This window comes from Atractosteus spatula, chromosome 4 (genome assembly GCF_055471065.1).
Source record: "Atractosteus spatula isolate fAtrSpa1 chromosome 4, fAtrSpa1.hap1, whole genome shotgun sequence".
NCBI lineage: Eukaryota > Metazoa > Chordata > Actinopteri > Semionotiformes > Lepisosteidae > Atractosteus > Atractosteus spatula.
In genome coordinates this window covers 48,499,003-48,521,112 of record NC_142709.1, presented here as the reverse complement: position 1 = coordinate 48,521,112, position 22,110 = coordinate 48,499,003, and the positions used below count along the sequence as shown (strand labels likewise).

The 22,110-nt window shown below is 38.3% G+C and overlaps 1 protein-coding gene across 3 annotated transcripts in view; it reads right to left on the bottom strand.

Annotated features, from left to right (window-relative positions):
- arl13b (ARF like GTPase 13B) overlaps window positions 1-4,662 on the bottom strand; it is a 38,836-nt gene extending 34,174 nt beyond the window's left edge. The window contains exons 1-2 of one of the 3 annotated variants that reach the window (XM_088913188.1): window positions 4,559-4,662; window positions 3,848-4,052 (exon numbers count right to left, since the gene is read on the bottom strand). In XM_088913188.1, coding sequence (XP_088769314.1) covers window positions 3,848-3,906 — 59 coding nt within the window. In that variant the 5' untranslated portion in view covers window positions 3,907-4,052; window positions 4,559-4,662. Of the gene's footprint in view, window positions 1-3,847 lie in introns of all 3 variants that reach the window. The other 2 variants (XM_088913189.1, XM_088913190.1) reach the window with 2 other exon arrangements.
- Window positions 4,663-22,110: the final 17,448 nt, after the last annotated feature.

Sequence of the window (22,110 nt, the reverse complement as noted above, 5' to 3'; positions counted from 1 at the left end):
CGTGGGGCATTTAATAGCAGAAAATCTTCAACGACACTTTATCACTCTTAGAAACGTTTGGTCTTGTTACCAGATGTCACATTCTTTTCCGGTCCCCTCATGTACAGTACCACAATCTCACAGGGCTACTGGCTTTCTGTAAGCTCTTGAACTTCCTAGATCTATCTTAAGTTGCTGACATCTATGTCACAAGTTATTAGGCAAAAACACATTCTTTCCCCATTCAATACATTGGAGACTCTGACTTGACTTAAGTTTCACCTCTGTACCGACTCGGACTATTGGTCGGCAGTTCGTATTTCTCCACTAGGACAAGGAACTCAGTCAGAAGCTGCTCCCACACTCCCCTGCAACTTCTGCACTTAGGGGGAGCAGTCCTCCCCCTCATCATTTTTTGGCCTTTTGGGGTCACAGGCCCTGGCCCTCAGGATCATTATGTTGTTTGGGGAGGGGACGCTCCTTCCCCCTTGTATCCTAGCAAAAATTTCTAACCATTTATCCAACCAAGTTGCAGTTTGGATCTTAAAGTTAGGCGGACCTCGTTCTTGTTTTTTTGAGGTTAGATTTTCACACTCACAAAACAGAAGGCTTGCATTCGTGTCATTACAGCCCTGACGTTAACCTAAGACTGACAGCCTGGCTTGTTCTCCACAGGACGTATGCTGCCTGCCGCCTGCGAGTATAGGAACACCCAGAGTGGTGTCCCACTGATGAGCTGACTTCCTTCAGCTGTGGTCGCCTAGCAATTCCTGCTACTCACACAAGCTCTATCTCTTTGATAAATACACCTCGTGTATAACACACATCCTTCCCACCCAGCCCGAACCTAGAGAGGCGAACATATAACATTTTTTTATACACAAGACAATCTCTGAACACCTTTTACTCCCTGGGACTCACACCATGTGATACAAGATAACAACACAGGGAGCACACCATGATCACTGCAACTTTTACTTTTCCCAATCTCTAAATTACATACACTGAGCTTTCAACCAAGTGTGTACGAAACAAATTCAAATTGTTAATAACCTGTACAGACTCCACCACTAAAAGGGCACCATCCTACTCTACCATCCAATTTTATAAATTCCCCGTAGTTGATTGTGTAGCAGGGGGAACCTGCACATAAAACCACCCCTTAATATGGGCTGTTAGGGGGTGTATGGAATAACCCTGCTTTTAAACATCCTTGCTAACTCTGTATTTGTCTGTGTAGGTGTCCACCTAACACCCCCCTTGTTAGAAAGTATGAAGCAGTGTAAAACCCTACCCAGTCGATCCAGTTTAGGCCAGTCTCCTCAAAACTAATCTTTTTATCAGCAGAGAGAGGTGCAGCTACTGTACGATCAAGTCTGCAACTTGGTGAAAGCTTTCCCTGCCCTCTATAACTGTGTACATTAGAGCCTTCACCTCTAACTACACTCACACACTCGATCTCCCTTAAAACAGGCTGTGAGTAGCATTACTCATTCCCCTCCAGGACTGCTGCAAGAACTGGCCCCCTTCCTAGGCTCTAACCTTCAGTTCGCACTGCCACACCTCACAGCAAGGGTCTGACATATCTTTAGACTGTAAAAGGAAACTAGAGCATCCAGAGAAGAGCCATGCAAACATGGGGAACATGCAAAATTCACACATAGGTGTCCCAGATATACCTGTAACACTTACACAAAACATTATTATTTAAGAATCTCATATAATAATAATTGCTTACACTTATATAGCACTTTTCTGGACCCTCCACTCAAAGTGCTTTAAAGGTAATGGGGATCCTCTCCACCACCACCAATGTACAACTCAACCTGGATGATCCGACAGCAGCCACAGAGTGCCAGTACAGTCACCACACCTCAGCTAGTGGAGAGGAGAACAGAGTGATTCAATCTATGGGGATTATTAGGAGGCCACGATTGTTAAAGACCAATGGGAAATTTGGCCAGGACGCCAGGGTAACACCCCAACTCTTTTCAAGAAACACCCTGAGATTTTCAATGACCACAGAGAGTCAGGACCTTGGTTTTAGATCTCATCTGAAAGACAGCACCTTTTTGCAGTATAGTGTCCCCGTCACTATACTGGGGCATTAGGACCCACACAGGCTGCAGGATGAGCGCCCCCTTCTGGCCCCTTTAGTACCTCTTCCAGCAGCAACCTTAGTTTTTCCTAGGAGGTCTGCCATCCAGGTAGTGACCAGGCTCACACCTGCTGAGCTTCAGTGGGTTGCCAGTTGTGAGTTACAGGGTGATATGGCAGCTGGCTAAATGTATCTATATATCTAAAGTTTACAATTGCACATTATAATTCGTTTCATAATTCAATGAATTCATTATAATTCCAGATCAAGTGTGGAAAAGTGATTATGATAAAGTTAGAAGGTAGCTCACAAAAAGTATAATGTAAACTGTAGACCACAAAATATTTACAGATACGTAACATCTCCTGTATATCATGTGCTAAACAGATTTAGCATCAATTAAATTAGCATCTGGGAAAATTTCACCTGTTTACAAAGACCACTAGTAATACTTCTAGCGACGCTTACGTCAGCTTTATTAACTGGGATTTTAAGGGACATAACAAGGTCCTATACCAGCTCCATCACCTCAGGCTGGGATTTACCTTAGTTCAGGAGCCCAGTTTTCCCCACTGTGAAGGCATAAGAAGCACTCCTTATCTCACTTCCATGGGAGGGGCAGGGAAAAGTTAATTCCAGTCCTACTGTCGCATCCCAATCCACTGCTATTCCAAACAGGAGATGTAGTCTAATATACTGGCAGATCTAATAATACAGCTGTTCGTGATCCTGACAAACGAAAGGGGCACCTTAATGGGATGATAGCAGATATAGAGCCATCTGACTTCTGACTGATTCTTACTTCACCTGGCATTCAAAGTATACAAGTATCAGTCAAGGTAGTAAGTTCATCTATGTCCAGAATTTAACCATGGACAGCTCCTCCCCAAAAATGTCTCCCATTGCCTAATTCTACTAAAGCAATCCACAGGGTCCTCCTGAACTCTTAACTTTCATTCTAAGCTTTCAGGTTTTCTTGTTTCCTACAGTTAGTGTTCTCATTCCACTCCTCTACTCTTGCCAGAGAATTGCAATTGCTAAACATGCTCTGTTCAGCCCACTGTGCCCCATGTATCATGGCATTTGAACCCAGATTTATTATCTGATAAAAGGCCTGCAGTTCACCCCCTTACTAGAATCCAACAAAACCTGAGATGTTTCTAACACATGGGTCTCTGAGTGACTGTCACCTAGTCTCAGGCTTATCCATGTGGTCAAACAAGCCGTATACAGCACGTGCAGCACATTATATAGCTCTAAAACAAGTATGTGATTAACTGATGCATGGTAGTCACTTGAAAACAGGATGTAGAATATTCTTATTTCTTTTATATTTCACAAAGTCAATCAATTAGGTAAAGTATCTGCCTAAACTGCAAAGGATGTGTAAAATATTACACTGGAAAAAGGAGGGTGAATGTATAGATACATATACAGCATTTTGCCAAATATTACACTATTATACTATCAAGAATTTGAAAAATGCAGTAACAGCAAAAGACGTATTGTAGTTTTTTGTTAAACTGGAAACTATTTGATAGGCAGCACGGCATGTTATTCCGTCGCTAAGGACCCAACATCAGCAAACAAATACATCAATGTTTTTTTCTACTTAAAAGATTCGGGACACAACAGGTGTGTGTTTGTTCTACCTGTTGAACAGCGTGTTCATCACTAGCCGCTGGTAGGATGGCCTATCAAGGGTTATTTAGTACTGGGAACAGCAGTGGGTCATCTTTTCGTGAATGATACACCCATTTAATTTCTTACCTAGCGGGCTCCCGCCACCGTTTCAGCCAGTTACAGCAATTCGCCATCAGACTGAACATGGCACCCCAAACTCGCCGCCTCGGAGGAAGAAAAGTGCGTTTTTACTCCTCAGTGGGACACGGAAAGACGACACCGTGCAACACATGGCGAAGAGGACATCCTTTACTCCAGGGTCTCCCCCGCATCCACGCAAAACAAACCGTGCCTGGCGATTGATGGGCAGCAAAAAAAGGAAAGCAAAACAGAAGAAGGAAAATAAAGTTATTTTTTCTGATACAGTATCGGCGTTGTTGTATACATGAAAAGGCCAGCTGTGAAGACGAAGCAATGTTAAATCTCTTTGTCCCTTTGCTGTAGTACTCTCACATACTGATGCAACGTCCCAGCCAAACCTAACAGCACCATCCAATATTAGCAGTTTCAAAGCAGATCCCGGCTGTAGTTTTGTTTATTTTTTAAAATAAAAATACGAATCCCTGGGCGTATTGATCCATTTAAAGAAGAAGCGACAGAAAATTACGGAGCAGAAAAATACGACAGTAGTCCTTGTTTTCCGATTTAAAACTAAACCAAACGGTCATTCGTGAATACAGAAAATAAAGATTGCTGTGTACTGACGTTGTACAAATGTAGGTATGTTTTTTTTTTCCCCCTTCAAGCACGGAAAGAAAAAAAAGGCACATGCAGCTTGCAGGACGAAGCTAATATTACCGGCCTTCTCCGCTTTGTTTACACCGACCCCCAGCCTGCTGCTATAGCTGCAGCCGTGATTGCGTCGACGCACGACACACGCAGCGCCCGGCGGCGGGGGCCGCGTCAGCGGCTCTGTCTCGGGGAAGCCGCTGCGCAGCTGAGCGATGAGAGGTTCGTCTGTTTCAGAGCAGGGCGGTCAAGACAGCTGCAATCCGCTGTTAAACACAGACTTTCAAATTATTTCTCAGAATATTAAAGATAACCGCCACGTAGCGAACATACCTCTTAAGATCAGGGCAAAACGCGACGTTATAAATATAAAAATGATTTAATTTCGCAATTAAGTGTGGGCTTCAGGCAATTGTTGCAATGGATGTGGATTTTCATTTCTTAATTTTATTTCTGAGTTCTGTTGCCGAATTATAAATAGGAGCTGGTGTGTCAAATCGACTATGACAAAATTTCTTTGATTTTTTTCTTTCTAACTCCATTAGCAGTCTGGTGCCAATACAATACTTATAAAGTAAATAAAGTACAGCATCATTTAAAATAAATACAAGAACATCATTGCATAGACCTTAATGAATTATTTTGCTGTCCGAAACACTAATCAGTGTGTAATCACACTAGAGGTGCATAACTTGGCCATTTCAATATGCCATAGCATTTATTTCAGATAACCGTTTCTTTTGTTTTCAATTTACAATTTTGTTCATGTTTCTTTAATTAGAATATGTTTTTCTGCAAATGCTCCGAGACTTCAGCTTTCTAATGGTTCTGTCCCCCCTTTTCTTTACAGTAAATGAGCATTTGTACTTAGTCTAACTTATATTCAAGGACCTTTATAGCATGGATAGTTTTTGATTCTTTCAAAATAATAAGTACTGAAAACCTACAGTATATATGTATGTACAGTATGTAAAATATATGGAAATCTGACTAAATACCTGTCACTATGGGCTTGTACAATCTGCCCTTTGTAAAATTTGTTGTGTGATTTGAAAGGCAATTGGTTACGCCAGAGCTAATGTACAATTATTATTATTTAGGGAGGTGTAGAGTACACCTCATGTTTCTAAGTTTTCATTTGTAATTACCTTTCAGATGTATGAGCATTTGTTTATCACTTAGAGTTTGTGTACTACAATGTATAAATAAATAATAATGTGTTACTTTGAAAAGGGTGTACAGTATAGACTTTCTATAGGCACTGTAAGCCCTAACTGAATCATGTAATGCTTCTCGATAGATTTTAAGCTGTTGCTGATTAAAGAAGGCTGTTGTGTTGTGTTCTGTTGAGTCTGTGGTCTTCTAGGAGAATCAGAATTTGGTATCCCAACTTGTAAGATGTACAATGTACATGAAGGAATTTTACAAGTTCCAGATACAGTATATACAGTAGACATTTTCAATTGTATGATGAACTGTATTTCACAAAGCTTCCCTTTTTAATCGAAATGAAAAACCTGTTGGGTTTTAGAATCACATGATTCTTTTCATTATGTTGAAACAATTGCTAATGGTAAACTGTCACACATTTGTGGATTAACACAATTTTCATAAAAGATCATTGTGTATTCTTTGAGCTGCATTGCTTCAATGGGAGGTAAGACTGTTCAAAATGCTGTACCTGAGGTAAACACCAGAGGGAACTGTAAGAAAAGAAATTCCACCTCGAACTTACTAAGCATTAAAATAAACTTTATTTATTAAAGTATACAGATTCTGGATATTTGATTTTTTTCACATCATTTTGATTAATAATTCGTTACTGTGACAGACTCGAGTGACTGTTGCTTAATCCTTACATCGCCTCATTAGTGAGAGGATTGATCGGGCACAAGTAATGAAGTGATTTAACCTTTTGAATGTCATTCCTGGTCAAAATCAAAACAGAAAACACAAAAAGGAACCAATAAGCCTGGCCTGTCAAGAAAACAATGCCCTTGTGTCATCAATATGTTGTTGGGGCAGACGGTCAAGGGGAATCGCCACCACTGGAACCAAGTCCCGGTTTTTGACTAAATAAGGTTTTTTGCAGACTATCCTAATGGATGTCAGTGAGAGTGGAGTAGACACATAGAATAATACATTAATTGTTGTGTACAACAGACAAATCAATGGTCTGGGCAGGAGTGACTAATCACTACAGAACTACCAAGGTATTGATGACTGAAAACCTGACTGCGCGGCACTACATTGATCACGTCCTGGGGCTTAACTCACTGCCCTTCCTGTAAATTCAATAGCACTATTGTTACTGGACAATACAGCAGTCCATTACAACAACACATGCCCTCATCTGTCTATTGTAACAACAACTTTCTGTGAAGAAAAAAAATACAGTTACAGTGATGTTAAGGATGCTCCATTGGCCAGAGTTAAGCCCTGTGGAACATCTGTGGGATCTGGGGTTCAGAGACCAGGGCACAGATACTGTACATGTTTGCATAGGCTCTGAGAAAAAAAAACAATAAAATTCCACAAGACAGAATTTGCAAACTGGTGCAAAGCAGTCAGAAATGTACAGCTTCTACTTTTTTCCAACATTGGCCACACATGTACTAGCTTTTGACATTCACAGTAGACAGCAAGTTGCTCAGCCTATTGATGGCAAATGTCAATCAGCATGATGAATCTGTCATGTCATGTCATGTCTGTTCAATTACCTATAAGTGCAACTGATATTTTTCAGAATAAGAATGCCTCCTACTCATGTTCTTGTTTAAGAATCCAGTGATATAATGACCTATGGTATAAGGATTCTCTTAAAACAAAAAAAAAACATCTAGATATCTCAATATGCCAAGCATTGTATAAGCTGCAGTTGGCTCACTCTATTACCACTGCAAAAAACAACTTTGTGAAAGAAGTGCTGTTTTTTAGTGGAAAAAGTCAAACATCATCCCCCTTGTCATGATTGATTTTAATTTTGCTCTTGAATCTTTTGTACGCAATAACATTCCAGAGACTAAATAAATTAACTTTACACAGTCAAGGCCCTGCTTAAAGCTCATTTAACTTCTCTGGAATTAGGAAAACCCAGATGTCAAAAGGTTTTGATGTTTAACTTGGTCTTTGCTCTAAACAATCTTGTGCAACTGTAAGAGCTGCTACCTTTTGGATGCTCTAGTATTCTCCAAGAGATTCAACCTTCAGAAAACATTTCATATGAATTAATGAAATGTCATAGGAATTTAATGAATTATAAACATTTATCATATACATTATTTAGTAAAATTGAATTTTTCTCATTATTTAATATTAGAGAGGTGATACTGCAAGATTATATAATGTACAGTACTTGTCTTATTTTGGCGCAGTTGAGGACATGGTTACATTATTGTTTCTGGGGTTTTAGTGTTACTATGTAGTGTTAATAATATTTGAAAGTGGTAAAGAGCAATTTTCACTCAGACTTTCAATTATTTCATTTCAAGAAATAATGCTGACCACCCAAGCCCTAAGCGCCTTACATTATCGATTGCATAGTGTAGGACCAAACAGAAACAAGACAAATTTCAAAATTCACTATTGTTACTGGACTGCAGCCATACACTATTACCAGCCCAGGAAATTCTCTTTCAATAAGTGTGAACCCAGGTGCGAAATACAGACCCTTGAATTCAGTGCCAATGTCAGCTCTTTTGTCATGTCAGTACCAGTCATGTCGAAGAGCACTGAAGTAGCATCGGAGGAAACAAAGTAACAGCTGACTGAAGACGAGTCCACTTTTGTTAATGTCTAGTGCCTTGACAAGAGCAGCTTACAGCATCATTAACATCAATGACACAGTCTGGCACTGGCTTGACAGTGGTAGATGCTTTTTCCTAAAGCTGTCAACAGCAGTGACCTATTGTACGTATCCTGCACATTATCACATCAATCCCCTTTTTCTTAGTAGCAAGACTAACTTATTGTTCAGTCCTTGCACCTTAACATCCACATCCTTGGTGTAAATATGATCCAAAGTTATAATTTCATCTAATATTACACTGACAAGATGAAACTTATAGTGACAGGCAGAGAGACCGTAATCATCTAGTCTTGAATAGAGATGGGAACCTGAAGAAAGAATTAAAAATTCTTTTAAAACTGACAAAATCTGAGCAGTGGACTTCTTCAGAAGGTGCAGTAAAATGTGAACCAGAGGGCACAAGTGGAAACGAACTGGAAGGGCATTTAAAACAGAGAACGGAGTAGGCACGTCTTCACACAAAGGGTTGTAGGAGTATGGAACAAGCTACTCAGCCAGTACAGCTGGATGAGATATTTGGATCTCTTATCTTTTCACTACCAAATTGCTAAGATGGGCAAAATGGGCTCCCACCATTGGTAACTTTTCTTACGTTCATATATATACTGTATAGTGCACAAGGCCATGCTTGCCTGAGGCCGTTTTCAGCTAGTCATCTGTGAATTACATTTATGTTAAGCCCCCTAAATTTATAATATTTACTTAAGGAATTTTTGTCTTTGCTTTAATCCAAAGCAGCTTGTACAAACAGCAAGTACAATGAATTAAAATGCATAGAGAAATCATCTGAAGTCGTAGAAGAGGAACAAGCTACATACGTTTCATAGTGTTATACAGGAGTTTGTACATTGCAGGGTAGTTAGTCACTCAATGTAGTAAAAACACTAAAATAAACATTTAAATTCAAACATCTTGTATTGTGCCAGTTTTTAACAACCTGGCGAAGTTTCTTCATAGCTCATTTCTGCATCTTAAAGCATCAATCTTCCTTCTGTGTCAGAGACTGTCCCTGACACAATACATAATGGCAACATAGTGGTGACTTTGTTTTTGTATTAGCTAGGCTTACAGTGTTGGCTTTTTTACACACCCAGGATATTTATAATGAGACAAAGCAAACTCATCAACTTTAAACATCCTTCAGTACATCAAGGGGGACAGATTACATGCCAATATGGCTTTTTAATATTGTTTACTCAATGGAGTCAATTCTCTTAACCTTGTTACACACAGCGGAGCTGAATCAAAGACTTCTATTTCAGGAAAGATAAGTAGTAAAATTGCATTATGTGCTGCTTTTGCTAACATAATCAAAATCTAAATCGTATTTATGATTGGAGGCCTATTTTATTACACAAATTGGATTGTTACAAAATAAAGTCAAACCCAGCGAGTAGACGCAGGATGTTGTGCTATCAAGAAAGACATTAACACACAGCCTGCACTTTGATAGGGTTTGACCATTAGATATGACTTTGAATCGCTTCAGTCTGCAGTCAAATCTCTGTCCTTGCAATTGTAGATCAGCTAATTGTCTACCCAGAGTACAAGCAGTAATTTAATTAAAGCTAAAAAAAACATAATAAAGAAAGGTTAAGAGTGTCTGGAGGCCAGTACATTCATAAATTAAACACAGGATATTTAAATATTATCATAAAACCACTTATAGAGCCTCCTCCAGTCACAACTAGCTGAATTGGCTAAGTACACAAAAGTTCATGTTTTTCTCTTGCTGTCAGTTGTGTTCAACAATCATAAGAAAGAACTAATTTCTTCATTTCTCAGCATTCCCCAGGGACATAATTTCAAGGGACCTGCAGATAACACTGCTTTAATTTCCTGGCATGAGTCAGAAAATCATACCAATGTCATTCAAAAGCAGCACTGTATCCGAAAGGCATTGCTGTATATAACTGAACAGAGATCAATACATTTCATTTAGACAGAATACATGTTGTAGATGGACATAGAAGGTCATAGGGGTAAACGTTTGAACAAAAATAATCTTTTGTGAAAATTTGAATAGCCAAAGTTTAAAAGTTGGCATCTCAGTGAATGGATTAAATTTAGAAATTTAATGTGGAATTTATCATTTGTCTCTTCAAAATCACTTGAATTATCCTGTTTTTATGTACACTTAAATGCATTACTATAAGCTCAAACGTGTTTACCTAACACGTTAGTTTGCACAGTTAAAAGAGCGAACTTAAGGACAATGTTTTGTAATAAAGTAGGTTTTTAATAAACATTTTTTTTTAGTTTAAGAAGTACATAAATAATAAATATAAACATTTTTCACTTAGGTGCTGCACATTACTGGTAGATGAAATGGGTCTTCTCCACAGTATAAAGTACTTTGGAAACCTTTGGGATGAAAAGCTCTATGCAAATGATTTTATGATGATACTGCAAGAGCCAGTTATATCTGCTAAATAACCTAATTTATCAAAACAATATTTGTTTTTAAAAATTAATTTGGAAAACATACTCTAATCACACAAATCAATATCCCTGCTTATTGTACCATGTGTAACAGAAAAGTCTACTAACCCATTAGAACGCGAGGATAACAACATTTATGATATGACCGCTAGGGGGCACTGTATAATAATTATAAAAAGTAAGTGCACTGAAAATTCCCTAGGAATTTAAATGGCTCTGAACAGTTCAAAATAGAAATATAAATCATTTTGTAACAATGTTTTTTTTTCCCCAAGAAAGTCTGTGATACATTAAAATACACACACCACAGTATTTTTAAAGGATATATGAAGAATATCATGTATGATTAGTAACTTCAAATGCATGTTTTTTCTGCTTAACTACAGACATGCCTTGATATACTTGTGAGGACCCCAGGAAAAAGCACAAATCCAAATCAATCAGTAATTTCCATTTTTGAGGAAATATACCGTATTTAGGTGACTTTGTTATATAAGAAAAAAAATCACCATGTGAATGGACCATTTAATTGACCCGAGGCCAAGCAGCTGATGAGACTCCAGAGGCCCCAGGAAAGGTATGTGGAAATGATGAAATTAAACATCTACACGGCGCAATGAGTTTTTCCATCTGTCACAGAAACTCACTCCGGTAAGCCCACTGGCTTTTCTAATTGCTACTCTCTGTTTACTCAAGCTGTACTGCTTGCGTAGGGGAGGCAAGAAGCACAGAACTCCACTAATGAAATAGAATATTTCCAATATTTTACTTGGTGAGGGTGGGTTTAGGGGGATTGCTGTATACCCATTCATTACTTGGAAAAAGTCTTTGATACCTTCTCAGAAATAGAAAAAGGCACGTCCAAGTGAGCCAGCCCTCAGTCTGGGGATTTTCTGTAGTAAATTACGATCCATTGATTGCAGATATCATTAGCCCAATTACTTTCCAATGCTGCCGAGCCTAATGAGAATGAATAACTGTTTGCTCAAGAACCTTAACTGTGCCACCTCGGCTTGTGTAGTGTTTTACTTATCTGTCTGGGGAGAGGGGGGCTAGAGGGGGAGTCAAGCTTATTATTCCTAGATGTCCGAGTGGAGAGCTGTGTCAGTGCTCGTCGACTGCAAAGCAACAAGTAGAGGATAATTTCACGCTGAAAAAAACAGAAAGAAAGAGAAAGCGCAAACAGTCACAACAGGTCTGAACACCTGAAGAAGGCTCAACTCTCAGCTGCTGACATGTTACGTTTTTAATTTATAACAATAATGATAATGCCCTTTGCCTCTGTTAGCTTTATTTAGCTGGTGTTGACACTTAACAAAGTGGGGCATCGCAGGAGATAGGAAACAAGCTGGGCAGAAGCCCAGACTTGTCAGACTGTAATAATGCCATCAAGGTGTTTTGTGTTCCTGCTTGGTCCTAAAGTAGAGAGCCACTCAAAATGTCAGCTCTCTGCAATGAGCTCTTTGATGATACTCTCCAGGCTCGCTATAACAAAGTGAACTCACAAACAGAATCAATTTCCCCCTTTTTGATGCAATGTTGTCTTTCATTTTTATAATTGCAAAATCCTAACAAGCACATACTGTATGTACTTTCATAACGTCAAAGTGTTTAGGAGTAATTTCTCGAATTTCTCGCAGTTTTTCCTGGTCTGATGTAATGTGATGTTCAGCCTTTCCCTGAGAGACATTTGACATTGAAAATCCTAAGAGTATGTTAATTACAAAGATATACAGTATGTTGTATTTGTAAAGCTGAAATTAGTTTCATGCACTGACTGTTTTCCAGGTGCATTTAAAATACCAATGTTTTAGCATTTTGATTTTATTGTATTTCAAAATCTGTCAACTGTGAAAAGATTTGTCAGTGTAAATGAAAAATGCCTGAGACTGGCTTTAAACTGTCCATAAAGGTCAAGCAACTGAAGTTCTGAACCATCTCATGTCAAAAGGATCCTCCCAAATTCTGTAAATCTCTGTAAGGAAAGTCAGTCACATATCACAGACAAAGTGACATTTCCTGATTTGTGTGCTCCTGTCAGCTGAGAAACCTGACACCATTCTTACCTGGCAGTTCTCTCTTCATATCTCTTAACATCATTTTATACTTTGAAGCACAGAGCATGTACAGTTTGTATGACTCATTTTAAATCAAATATTTCTGATAATATAGACACAAGCACTTTCTTCTTTGGTATTGTGTCATACTGTACCTCTAAGACCCCAGGGAGCCGGGGTAGTAGGAGGTGTGATTTGAAAGGTATATGAGGGTATCTGGCAGGCCAGAATGTGCTGTATTGGGTCCTGTACCCTGAAAGTCATTTGTAAAGACAAGAAGAAAGAATTAACTGTTTTAAAGCAGTCCTGTCCATATTGTGCATTACTGTAAGTTACTTAAGATACTTTATGAAAGAAGCATTTCTAGGCTTTAATCCTGACATAAAGACAAGTGGACAGAGAGCTAAATGACTGAATTTGAATTGCATAAAGGAAGAAAGAAAACAAGGGGAAGGCAGGCAAGAATGAGAAAGGGATGCATTGAATTTTCACTTCTGGAGAAATGACTGGAGTATGATGCTTCCTGGGAAAAGAGGAAAGGGAGAATGGGCTTAGGTCATATTCTCTGGATTGGTGAGACAAGGCATCTCTGCCACAAGACCACACTTGTAACAGCGGGGAAAAAAACCCGACGTGACCAAACAGTTTGACAACTTTCTCCGCTATGAGAGACCAAGGAAAATAGCAATAAGGGCATGGTGGAGCTTGGAAGGATTCATGAAGGAACAGATGTATCACAGGGAGACGTGCAAGTGAGAGGAGGACCCCTGACATTTCAGCGCTGAAGCCCACACTGATTAAACACCCTACACCTGTGCCCTCCTCCTTTAAGACCATTGGGTCAGACACAAACCACCGAGGACCATACCTGGAAGAAACAGGGGTTCGAGCTTTCCAAAGCCGTTCTAGCTGGATATCCTGCTAAACCAACATTCCAGAACTGAAGAAAACCGGAAAGGGAGGGATTTCTTTGTTTGACCATTTGAATAGCTAAGCTGCTTTGGTCAAATGTTGCATTCTGTCTTGAAATGTTGAGCACAGACCAAGCAAGAGTCAGATAAGATGTATTTGCTAGCTAAGTGTAAAAGAAGGATTGGAAACTGTCCCTTGGCTACTTCCCTCCTGAAGATCCAATTTTAAATGCAAGTTTCATTCATTTTAACATATCATAGCATGTGCTCGCTGGAAATCTTGAGGACAATTACATAGTATCCATTCCACCAGTGGCTTAACTGATTAGAGGTACATTCTTATTACTGAACTATTTTTACTGTTCTTTACTATTTTGTATTTGCCAAGGTGAGAGATATGACATTAAGCCTATAGCCACTAGTGAATTACCACTATGACTGGTCTTCTTGTTAAAATGATGGATTAATATAAATTTATAACAAATGTTGGGAAGAAAGGTGGATCCTCCTCTCTTAAACTTCTGTTCGCCTTTGCAAATAGGTCTTGCACCCAGGTCTTCCCCCCTGGAAGACCCTTGCAACAAATTCCCTAGCTTAGTCTTCACAATAGTGAGGGTCGAGGGGGTTTGGCAGCCTATCCTCATGGCAATACTACCATTCCCTAAGCTACGTGAGTCAAGCCAAACAATCTCTACATATTTCATTCCTCTATCTCATTTATTGGGATCTAACTAAACTACTGGTCATCCAATTACCCCTGTAAATCAGATGCACACATCACAATGCTGAATTCAAAGAGTTTTTTTTTCTGTACCCTTTATCTTCTCCTGCTTTAGCTAGAACACGATTGAACCTTGCCCCCCCGGCTGAAAACTTTCAGACTTCAGAACTGTGATATTCTCTTTTCACTTCATGTTGCCCCAGTTCCCTTTCAGTCTGAGGCACAAGGGTGCACTTATGTCTGCCTCGGTGCTGAGAATGATGGGTCCCGGCATCAGCAAGTGAAATCAATACCAAAGAATTTGAGGCTGCAGGCTGAAGAAGACCATGGATACAATCCGCCTGCGATACAAAGGCTGCCACCAGTGACATTTTGATGTCACAGCTGCCACATTTTCAGTTCTTGAATTTCGAGTTTGAGTAACTCCCATAAATATGCGGCCGACAGTTTTACATTCGGGCAGCTGTTTTTCCCATGCGGTGACATTCTTCTTCTAATGTTTTTAAGGTTTGTCTGAAGACTTTGTCTGCTGTTGAACCCCCACAAAAAAGGTCCAAGATTCTAGGATGAGATGTGAAGTCAGATGCTAAAACCAGGGTCCATTATGACAGCTATATAATGGCAAGTCAAAAGAATTGCAATAAAGAGGTACTTTATCATGAACTCGATATAACTCAATGTGGCTGTGCTGTACATTTCATTATATTGCCTGGAAACAAAAATTTGGAAAGCCTCTAGGGAGCAGAACTCATGAACATTACGCAGCCTGACATTCCCTGTCAAACCAAAAGTATATTTCATTAGTCTATAATATGCCTTGTCTAAATAGCATTAATCCACAATCTCATATGCTCATTTATTCAGGATATATTGTATTCATTTTACTACTAACTTTATGCTTTGGCTACAAAAGCAGTATTGCAATCAGATGAATATTAATAAAAAAACAATCATATAAAGTGTTTCTGAAAGCATTTGTTCTCCGGCATTTTGCTTCTATCTGTAGTTCAGCTTTTTATAGAAAAAATAATGATTAAGACATCAACTTTCAAAGCATGCGAGGAAAAAAGGAAGAGAGAAAAAAAACTTCCAAAAATGTCTATTTTAAATCCTGTCTCTCCTGTATGGCCTGCTATACATTTCAAAAGGCCCTTAATGTTTAAATAAGGCAAGAGCAACTCGTGAGGAAGCTGTTTCCCAGGACCAATTACCTGACAGCTGTGTGACAGAGACATGACAGCGCTATTGAAATGTGCTGCTGATGAATTCACGCTGCTCGGCTGCAGCCTATCCATGCTGAGCACCTCCCTGTCACACAGAGTGAAGGCAGAGATGGGCAAGCGAGAAGATTCTCAAAGCCAACATTTCACATTAACCATATCAACCTTTTCCAGATGTGAATTGTTAGTTTTTCGACTTCTTCGATTTTGTGTGTGTGTGTGCAGTAGGATTCCTCATTAGAACGCGAACAAATTTGTGTGGTTGTCTCTAAAGCTTTTAGATTACCGCAAAACCTTATTCTTGGGAGGTCTGTTGAAATGGTTTTAGATTTTTATTAATTCACATGCTGTTAAGATGAATAGAAAATAAAGAGATCCTAAGGGTAATAAGGGGTATTTATTTTATTGCCCTGGTGATAAATGCTGCTACCACAAGGGCAGCAAAGTCAGTTCCTGAAGGAGTTCTTGTTTTTGTAGTTTTGGGTTAAATCTGAATAGTTAATCAAGCAATTAAATGATTTGTTTTCAATAAATTAATTTATAATTAATAATTAATCATGACCTATTTTATGTATTCTTTAATTTAATTGAATTAAATGCTAGGTGGGCAGCATGGTGGTCCAGTCGTTAGCATTGCTGTCTGCAGCACTGGGGCCCTGGGTTCAATTCCTGGGCTGCCAACTATGTGGAGTTTGCATGTTCTCCCCCTGTTCATGTTGGTTTCCTCTGGATGCTCTGGTTTCCTACTTTGGACCAAAGACTTACTGTACCTGTAGGTTAATTAGCCTTGGTGTGAGTATGTGTTTCTGTGTGTGTCCTATGGTAGACTGGTGCCTTATCCAGTGTGTGTCCTGTTTTGAGCCCGTTATTTATTAGGATAGGCTCTGGCTCCCCCATGACCATGAATTGGATAAAGCAGTAAGAAGGTGCATGGATAATTGATAGGTAATTTCTTAGTAAGACATATAAATAAACATGCAGTATACATACAGAGTATAATTTCTTAAGGTCTTTTACAATAAAAGTACAGATTCCTCTAAAGCACCTTCATTCCTGGTTTGGAGTGTTAACAGTTATACTGTTAATGAAATAATTAGTTTGCAGCTGGTTAACTGAGAGCTCAGGTGAAAAAAGAACCAGACACCAGGCTCTCCCAAGGAGCTTAACACTCCTGTGCTGCCAGCGAATCTATGTGACTCACTTGGCACTTGACAGAGGCCAAGGCAACACTGTGAGATTCTGCAGAGTGGCACTAAGCCTTATGGGAGGAGGGAAGGACAACAATGTTGTGATCAAGAGTGGAGATGTTTCCCTCTCACCAAACTCACTCAAAACACGTGAGTACCTCACTTACATGTGTTGTAATAATCAGGCTCTACCTGAGCTTCAGCATGTATTGACACAGCTTTAAGAGCAAGAACAGTTTCTTTGAAAATGTGTTCTTGACCTGCTTATCTATCTAATCCAATGCCAGGTTTGACACCTTGACAGCCAGGTAACGAGAGAGTTGAAAACTGTTCTGAGCAGGTTTCACAGCTCAGACACATTGAAAAGGTATTGAGGTACCATGTGACATGGATGTGACATCTGAATTACTGTGTCTATAAATTCACTCATTTGATGCCTCTGCAAGGCCTCTAGTGAAAGCAGTTCAGAAGTCAGCTGGGAAATCTCTATTGCCATTATTGGATACAAAGTGTCATAAGGTAATACAAATTTGCTGCCCCAATAAATACAAATATAAACTAATAAATGTCAAGACCTAAAATGACATATGGAGAGACACTCTTGACAGTGTTACATTACTATCCCTAAGTACCTGGACAAAAAAAAAACACTGCAATATCATTGCTGGTTTAACTGACCCAAGATAAAATAAAATGAAATTGAAGCGCTGAGGCAATGTGAGCCTGTAAAGCTTGATATTTCTGGCACTGTTACCATGCTGGCATTATCAGTCTGGTATTAAAATGAATTTTCTGATTTTCAGATCCAGTTCCTTAGAAATAGAGCTTTGGACAAATGAGACTTTTTTGGCTTTAGATGGGTACTGTACAGTATGTTGCAAAGGTGCTTGTGGATAGTAATAATAAAGTCCAAAATGATCATTCTTCTTTCTGCATCTTTCTAGCAGTGCTCACAGGACCTCAGATGGCTTTAACGAAGGGCAGCTGTGCTGAGAGACCTCATTCACAGTAGTTTGAATCTGCCATGTTTTACTTAAACTGACCCAGGTCTGTTGCCTGTTTGAAATGACAGTAACTGTTATGTGTGAAATATGTCCTGGAGGGCTATATATCCAATCTGAATCATTCTAACTCAATGCAATTATTTATTTATGACCCTATAAATTATTCTCTATATGATATAAGATATTGTCACGTAATGCTAATTTGAAGAATTATGCTGTGGGGAGCCTTTAATACTTTGTCCCTTCAAGTGGCATGTGCAGATGTTGTTTCATGATCCTCTTAGTCAAGCACACCATAGAGCTGTTTTGCGAAGATATTTAACAGATTAGGCAATCAGAGGAAATTAATTTATGTTTAATTTCCTATATGACTAAAGAGCCAACTCTTTCTGCCATTGGCAACCAGAAGTCTCAAACAATATGAGCATACATTTTCTGCAGTTTGATTAAAGCTAGTTTAGATTAAGTCATAATTCACCAACATATCTATAGCATTTGACCATTTATATTGGGTATTATCAATCTAAAGTGTGATTATTGCAGAACATAATTTGTAATAGTGACGGAATAATTTCTTTCTGTCTAGGAATGAACAATCTTCAAGGTTAGGAAGGAAGTTAAGTGCAGTAGTCTCAACGACGAGTCAGTTCAGACTGGTAAATGTCATGGATTAATAGTTACAACTACACTTCACAATAGCTACTCATGAATAGTTGCCCTTGAGTTGTTTGCTAAAGGGCAAACATGGTTTCTTACTACCCCAAACTAATATGTATTAATGATAGATATGTATTATGTATAAATAACAAAGTTATAAAAAAAGGTAAAAGCACTAGCTTTGTGTAAATTCATGAAGCTCCCATCCATACATTGTAACTCTTGAATGTAAGATACCCGAGAATTTTGCACAGTAGTTCGTGCACGTTAATGAAAATTGTCACTGCAGCATGGCCAGTTGCTCTTGATTTGTAGGTGAACCCAAGAAAAAATTAAGGCTCATTTTTACATTTTAACCCTCCCTCTACAAAATCCTGTACAGTAGGTATAGTATTAACAAACTTCACATTCCAAACTGCCACTCAGTGTATAATTTTCAAGCTCTAGATATTTAACAAGCTGGTTCAGATGACACACAAAGCAATTTATCTTTTAATTTTTAGAAAACTTTCCTCCCATTTGCCAAACCACAGAAATATGTCCGTATTTTTCCTTTCAGGTTTCTTCATGGTTGTAACATTCTAATTAAATTTAAACTTTATTTCTAGTTAAGAACACTACCCGTTCCTCCTGTGCCAGAATTGTGTTTTTGTTTAACGTCTAAATCCCTTTTGCTATTAATGCCTTACATTTAAGGCAATGTCAAGTCAGATAAGTACATTTCAAAGCCTTTATTGTTTTCCCAGTTGAAAAAAAAGCACACAGACATAAAAATAAAGACACTGAGAAGGGAGTATTTCTCTTGTTGTACCTCTGAACCTCTATTTATTCCTAAAGACATAGAAAATGCAGAGCATTATTTGCATATACAGAGCAGTGATAATCCATGCCATCTGTGCATGGAAGTCTTTGTTGGTTCATCTCCCTTTCTGTGGTTATTACACTTGAGAAGGGTTTATGATTAACGCTCCTCCTCCCCTGTCATACCTCTGTGTCTCACAACAGTAAAGTCACAAGGAACAGATTTACTATTCTTTGAGCAGCACCTTCACAAGTGTAAGATTAGTTAGACATGAATTATATCTTCTTGGATATAACACGAAATATATGTGACATATATATGATAGAAACAGTCGTGACTGTCGTATAGTGTCCTATACAAGCATTCTCCAAAAACTTTATCTCTTCACATCTCTGTAACAGTTTACTGAATTTCAGACACTACATTTGGGAGAAGTAAGATTAAATAATTCATCTTGAAAATTTTGTTGCACATTATGATGAGACCATCATAAATGCATACTGTATGTATGAACAGTTGCAATCCAGCAGTTAAGAGTCCAAGCTTCTTATAAATCCCTGTAAATAACCTACATGGCTTCTTCAGGAATCAAACAACAAAGATTCTTTGAGATTCAAAATCTACGGATTAATTTCAACTACAAAAAAATAAGAATTCAGCTGCAAGCAGGCTCAGCTTCAGTGAGATCAAATGAGATGGCAATTCTCCAATAAAAATAAAGATCTAACTGAATGACTTAAATTTAATAAAGGAATATATGAATGTGTTACACTTGTTAAACTCCCAGATATAGTCTGCAATATTTTTTTTTTCTGAACAAGCCTGCTGCATATGGGATACTTGCTCAGTCCTAGCAGTAAACTTTGTTTGCGTAACCACAAGAGCAATAATTACTTTCAAGAACTTTGTCCCACACGACAGTCTGAGTCTGGGACTATGATTCAGAACTCTGGCTTGATGTTATATGAATATAAAATTAGCTTTTTTCTGATAAGCAAATAAACAAATGAAGTGATGAATGTCCAAAAGAATAATGTTTCGAGAGTGTTAAACAAACCAGACAACATCACGGTTTAAAAGAGCTTCATGGTTTTAATGGAGTGATGGCTCTCTTTCCTTCTCTGTATAAACACATACAGTATATTAAAATATTTTATGTTAAACCATAAAGCATATTCTTTTACAAGAGGCATACACTAGCTTGGTGTACAACTTTAGAGCTCTTGCCCACATTTTAAAATGTTGTTCAACTTTATTAACATGTCAGCACTTGAAAAGGCAGTTATTGGTTACAAACTAAAAACAGACTCATTTTCTGAGCCCAGTTGTACTGTTACCCTCCACCCTGAAGTCTGTTTGAAGGCAGATTGGAAGCACAGGGCTCTATCCTTCATTCAAGAGGGTGTGATCACTGCAGAATTGCACATGGCTTGCAGACCTAATAAAAAATAGTTTTACTTTTAAAAACTGTGGCAGACTTGGAAGGCTGCTAGAGTGGGAATATGCGAGTAGAAATCTGCTTGTAGTAAAACAATTACACACCTAAATACAGCTAAAATAAATCTTAATATTTGATAAGGGTTAAGGAAACCTATTATTTAGATATTTAATCTCAAATTTATACCCACACAATACACAAGGTGAAATTGCTTCATCTCTACTCCTACTATTTCTTTAAAATTTGCACCATCGTGAAATATAATATACACAAGCAAATGGAAGTTGTTAAAAGTAAACACTGTAATTCTTAGAAATATCAAGAGATCCCATTATTGTGTTCCAATCATTCTAAACTCCATGATAAATGTAAAGAAATCATGGGGATATTTATGAAAATGAAAATATTATATAGCAGGATGTGTTAAGAAATAAAAAAAAAATATTTTGTAATCAAAATGTAATGGCACAGACCTGAGTAATTTGTCATAAATAATTAATTGAATTCCAGAAAATGAGAGGGGCATTTATTCACACTTATACGTGTGAATAAATGCCCCTCTCATTTTCTGGAATTCAATTAATTTGCAGAGCTCTTTCATTGAAACAGATCTGCAGTTACACTATATACAGTATAGATATCTCTCTGGGGTATAGAAGGAGGTAGCACATAGTACTAGGAGCATCGTCATCATGAAGCACTCTTCAAAAACTGCTGGCAAATGATTATTGACCTCTATTTGTTGGGGGATGACAATAAAAGAAAGCTTAATCTTCCACTTTCCACTGTAGTGTTCATTAATAAGGGATCTAAGGCTACAGGCTCAAGAGGCAGTCATAAATCTCAAAGCAACAGCTTGAGTATTTCAGCACAAACTAGCATCTTCAGAATACAAAGTGTCGAAACCAATAAATCCAATATCACTTGCATTAACTGCAGTTTCAGGGGTTGCCAGGAAGAAGCCTCTTCTGAGGGTGAACCACAAAATGAGGTGACTTGAATTTGCCAGAAAACATGTAAATGAAAAACATATCTTACAGTCAGATGAAATGAAAATTGAGCTTTTCATACTGTATATGCTCCCCAGTATTACGCTTGGTGTAAGAAAAGATAAAGTGCACAGTTAGAAAACGATCAAGCCCACTGTGAAATATACAGTAGTTTCAGGGCCTGTTCTGTTTTGGAGTTTTGTCCTGAAGACGGGGTATTATGCACTACAACATGAACAATTTGGCCGAGCATCTGGTTTATCTGGCTAGTCAAAATGCAAAGGGGGTTTCAAAGGCACATGCAATGAAAGTGGCATATCCAACAAAAGGCTAATACACAAAAACAAGTGAAAAAACTATGACAATTCTGTAATTCTCTACAACA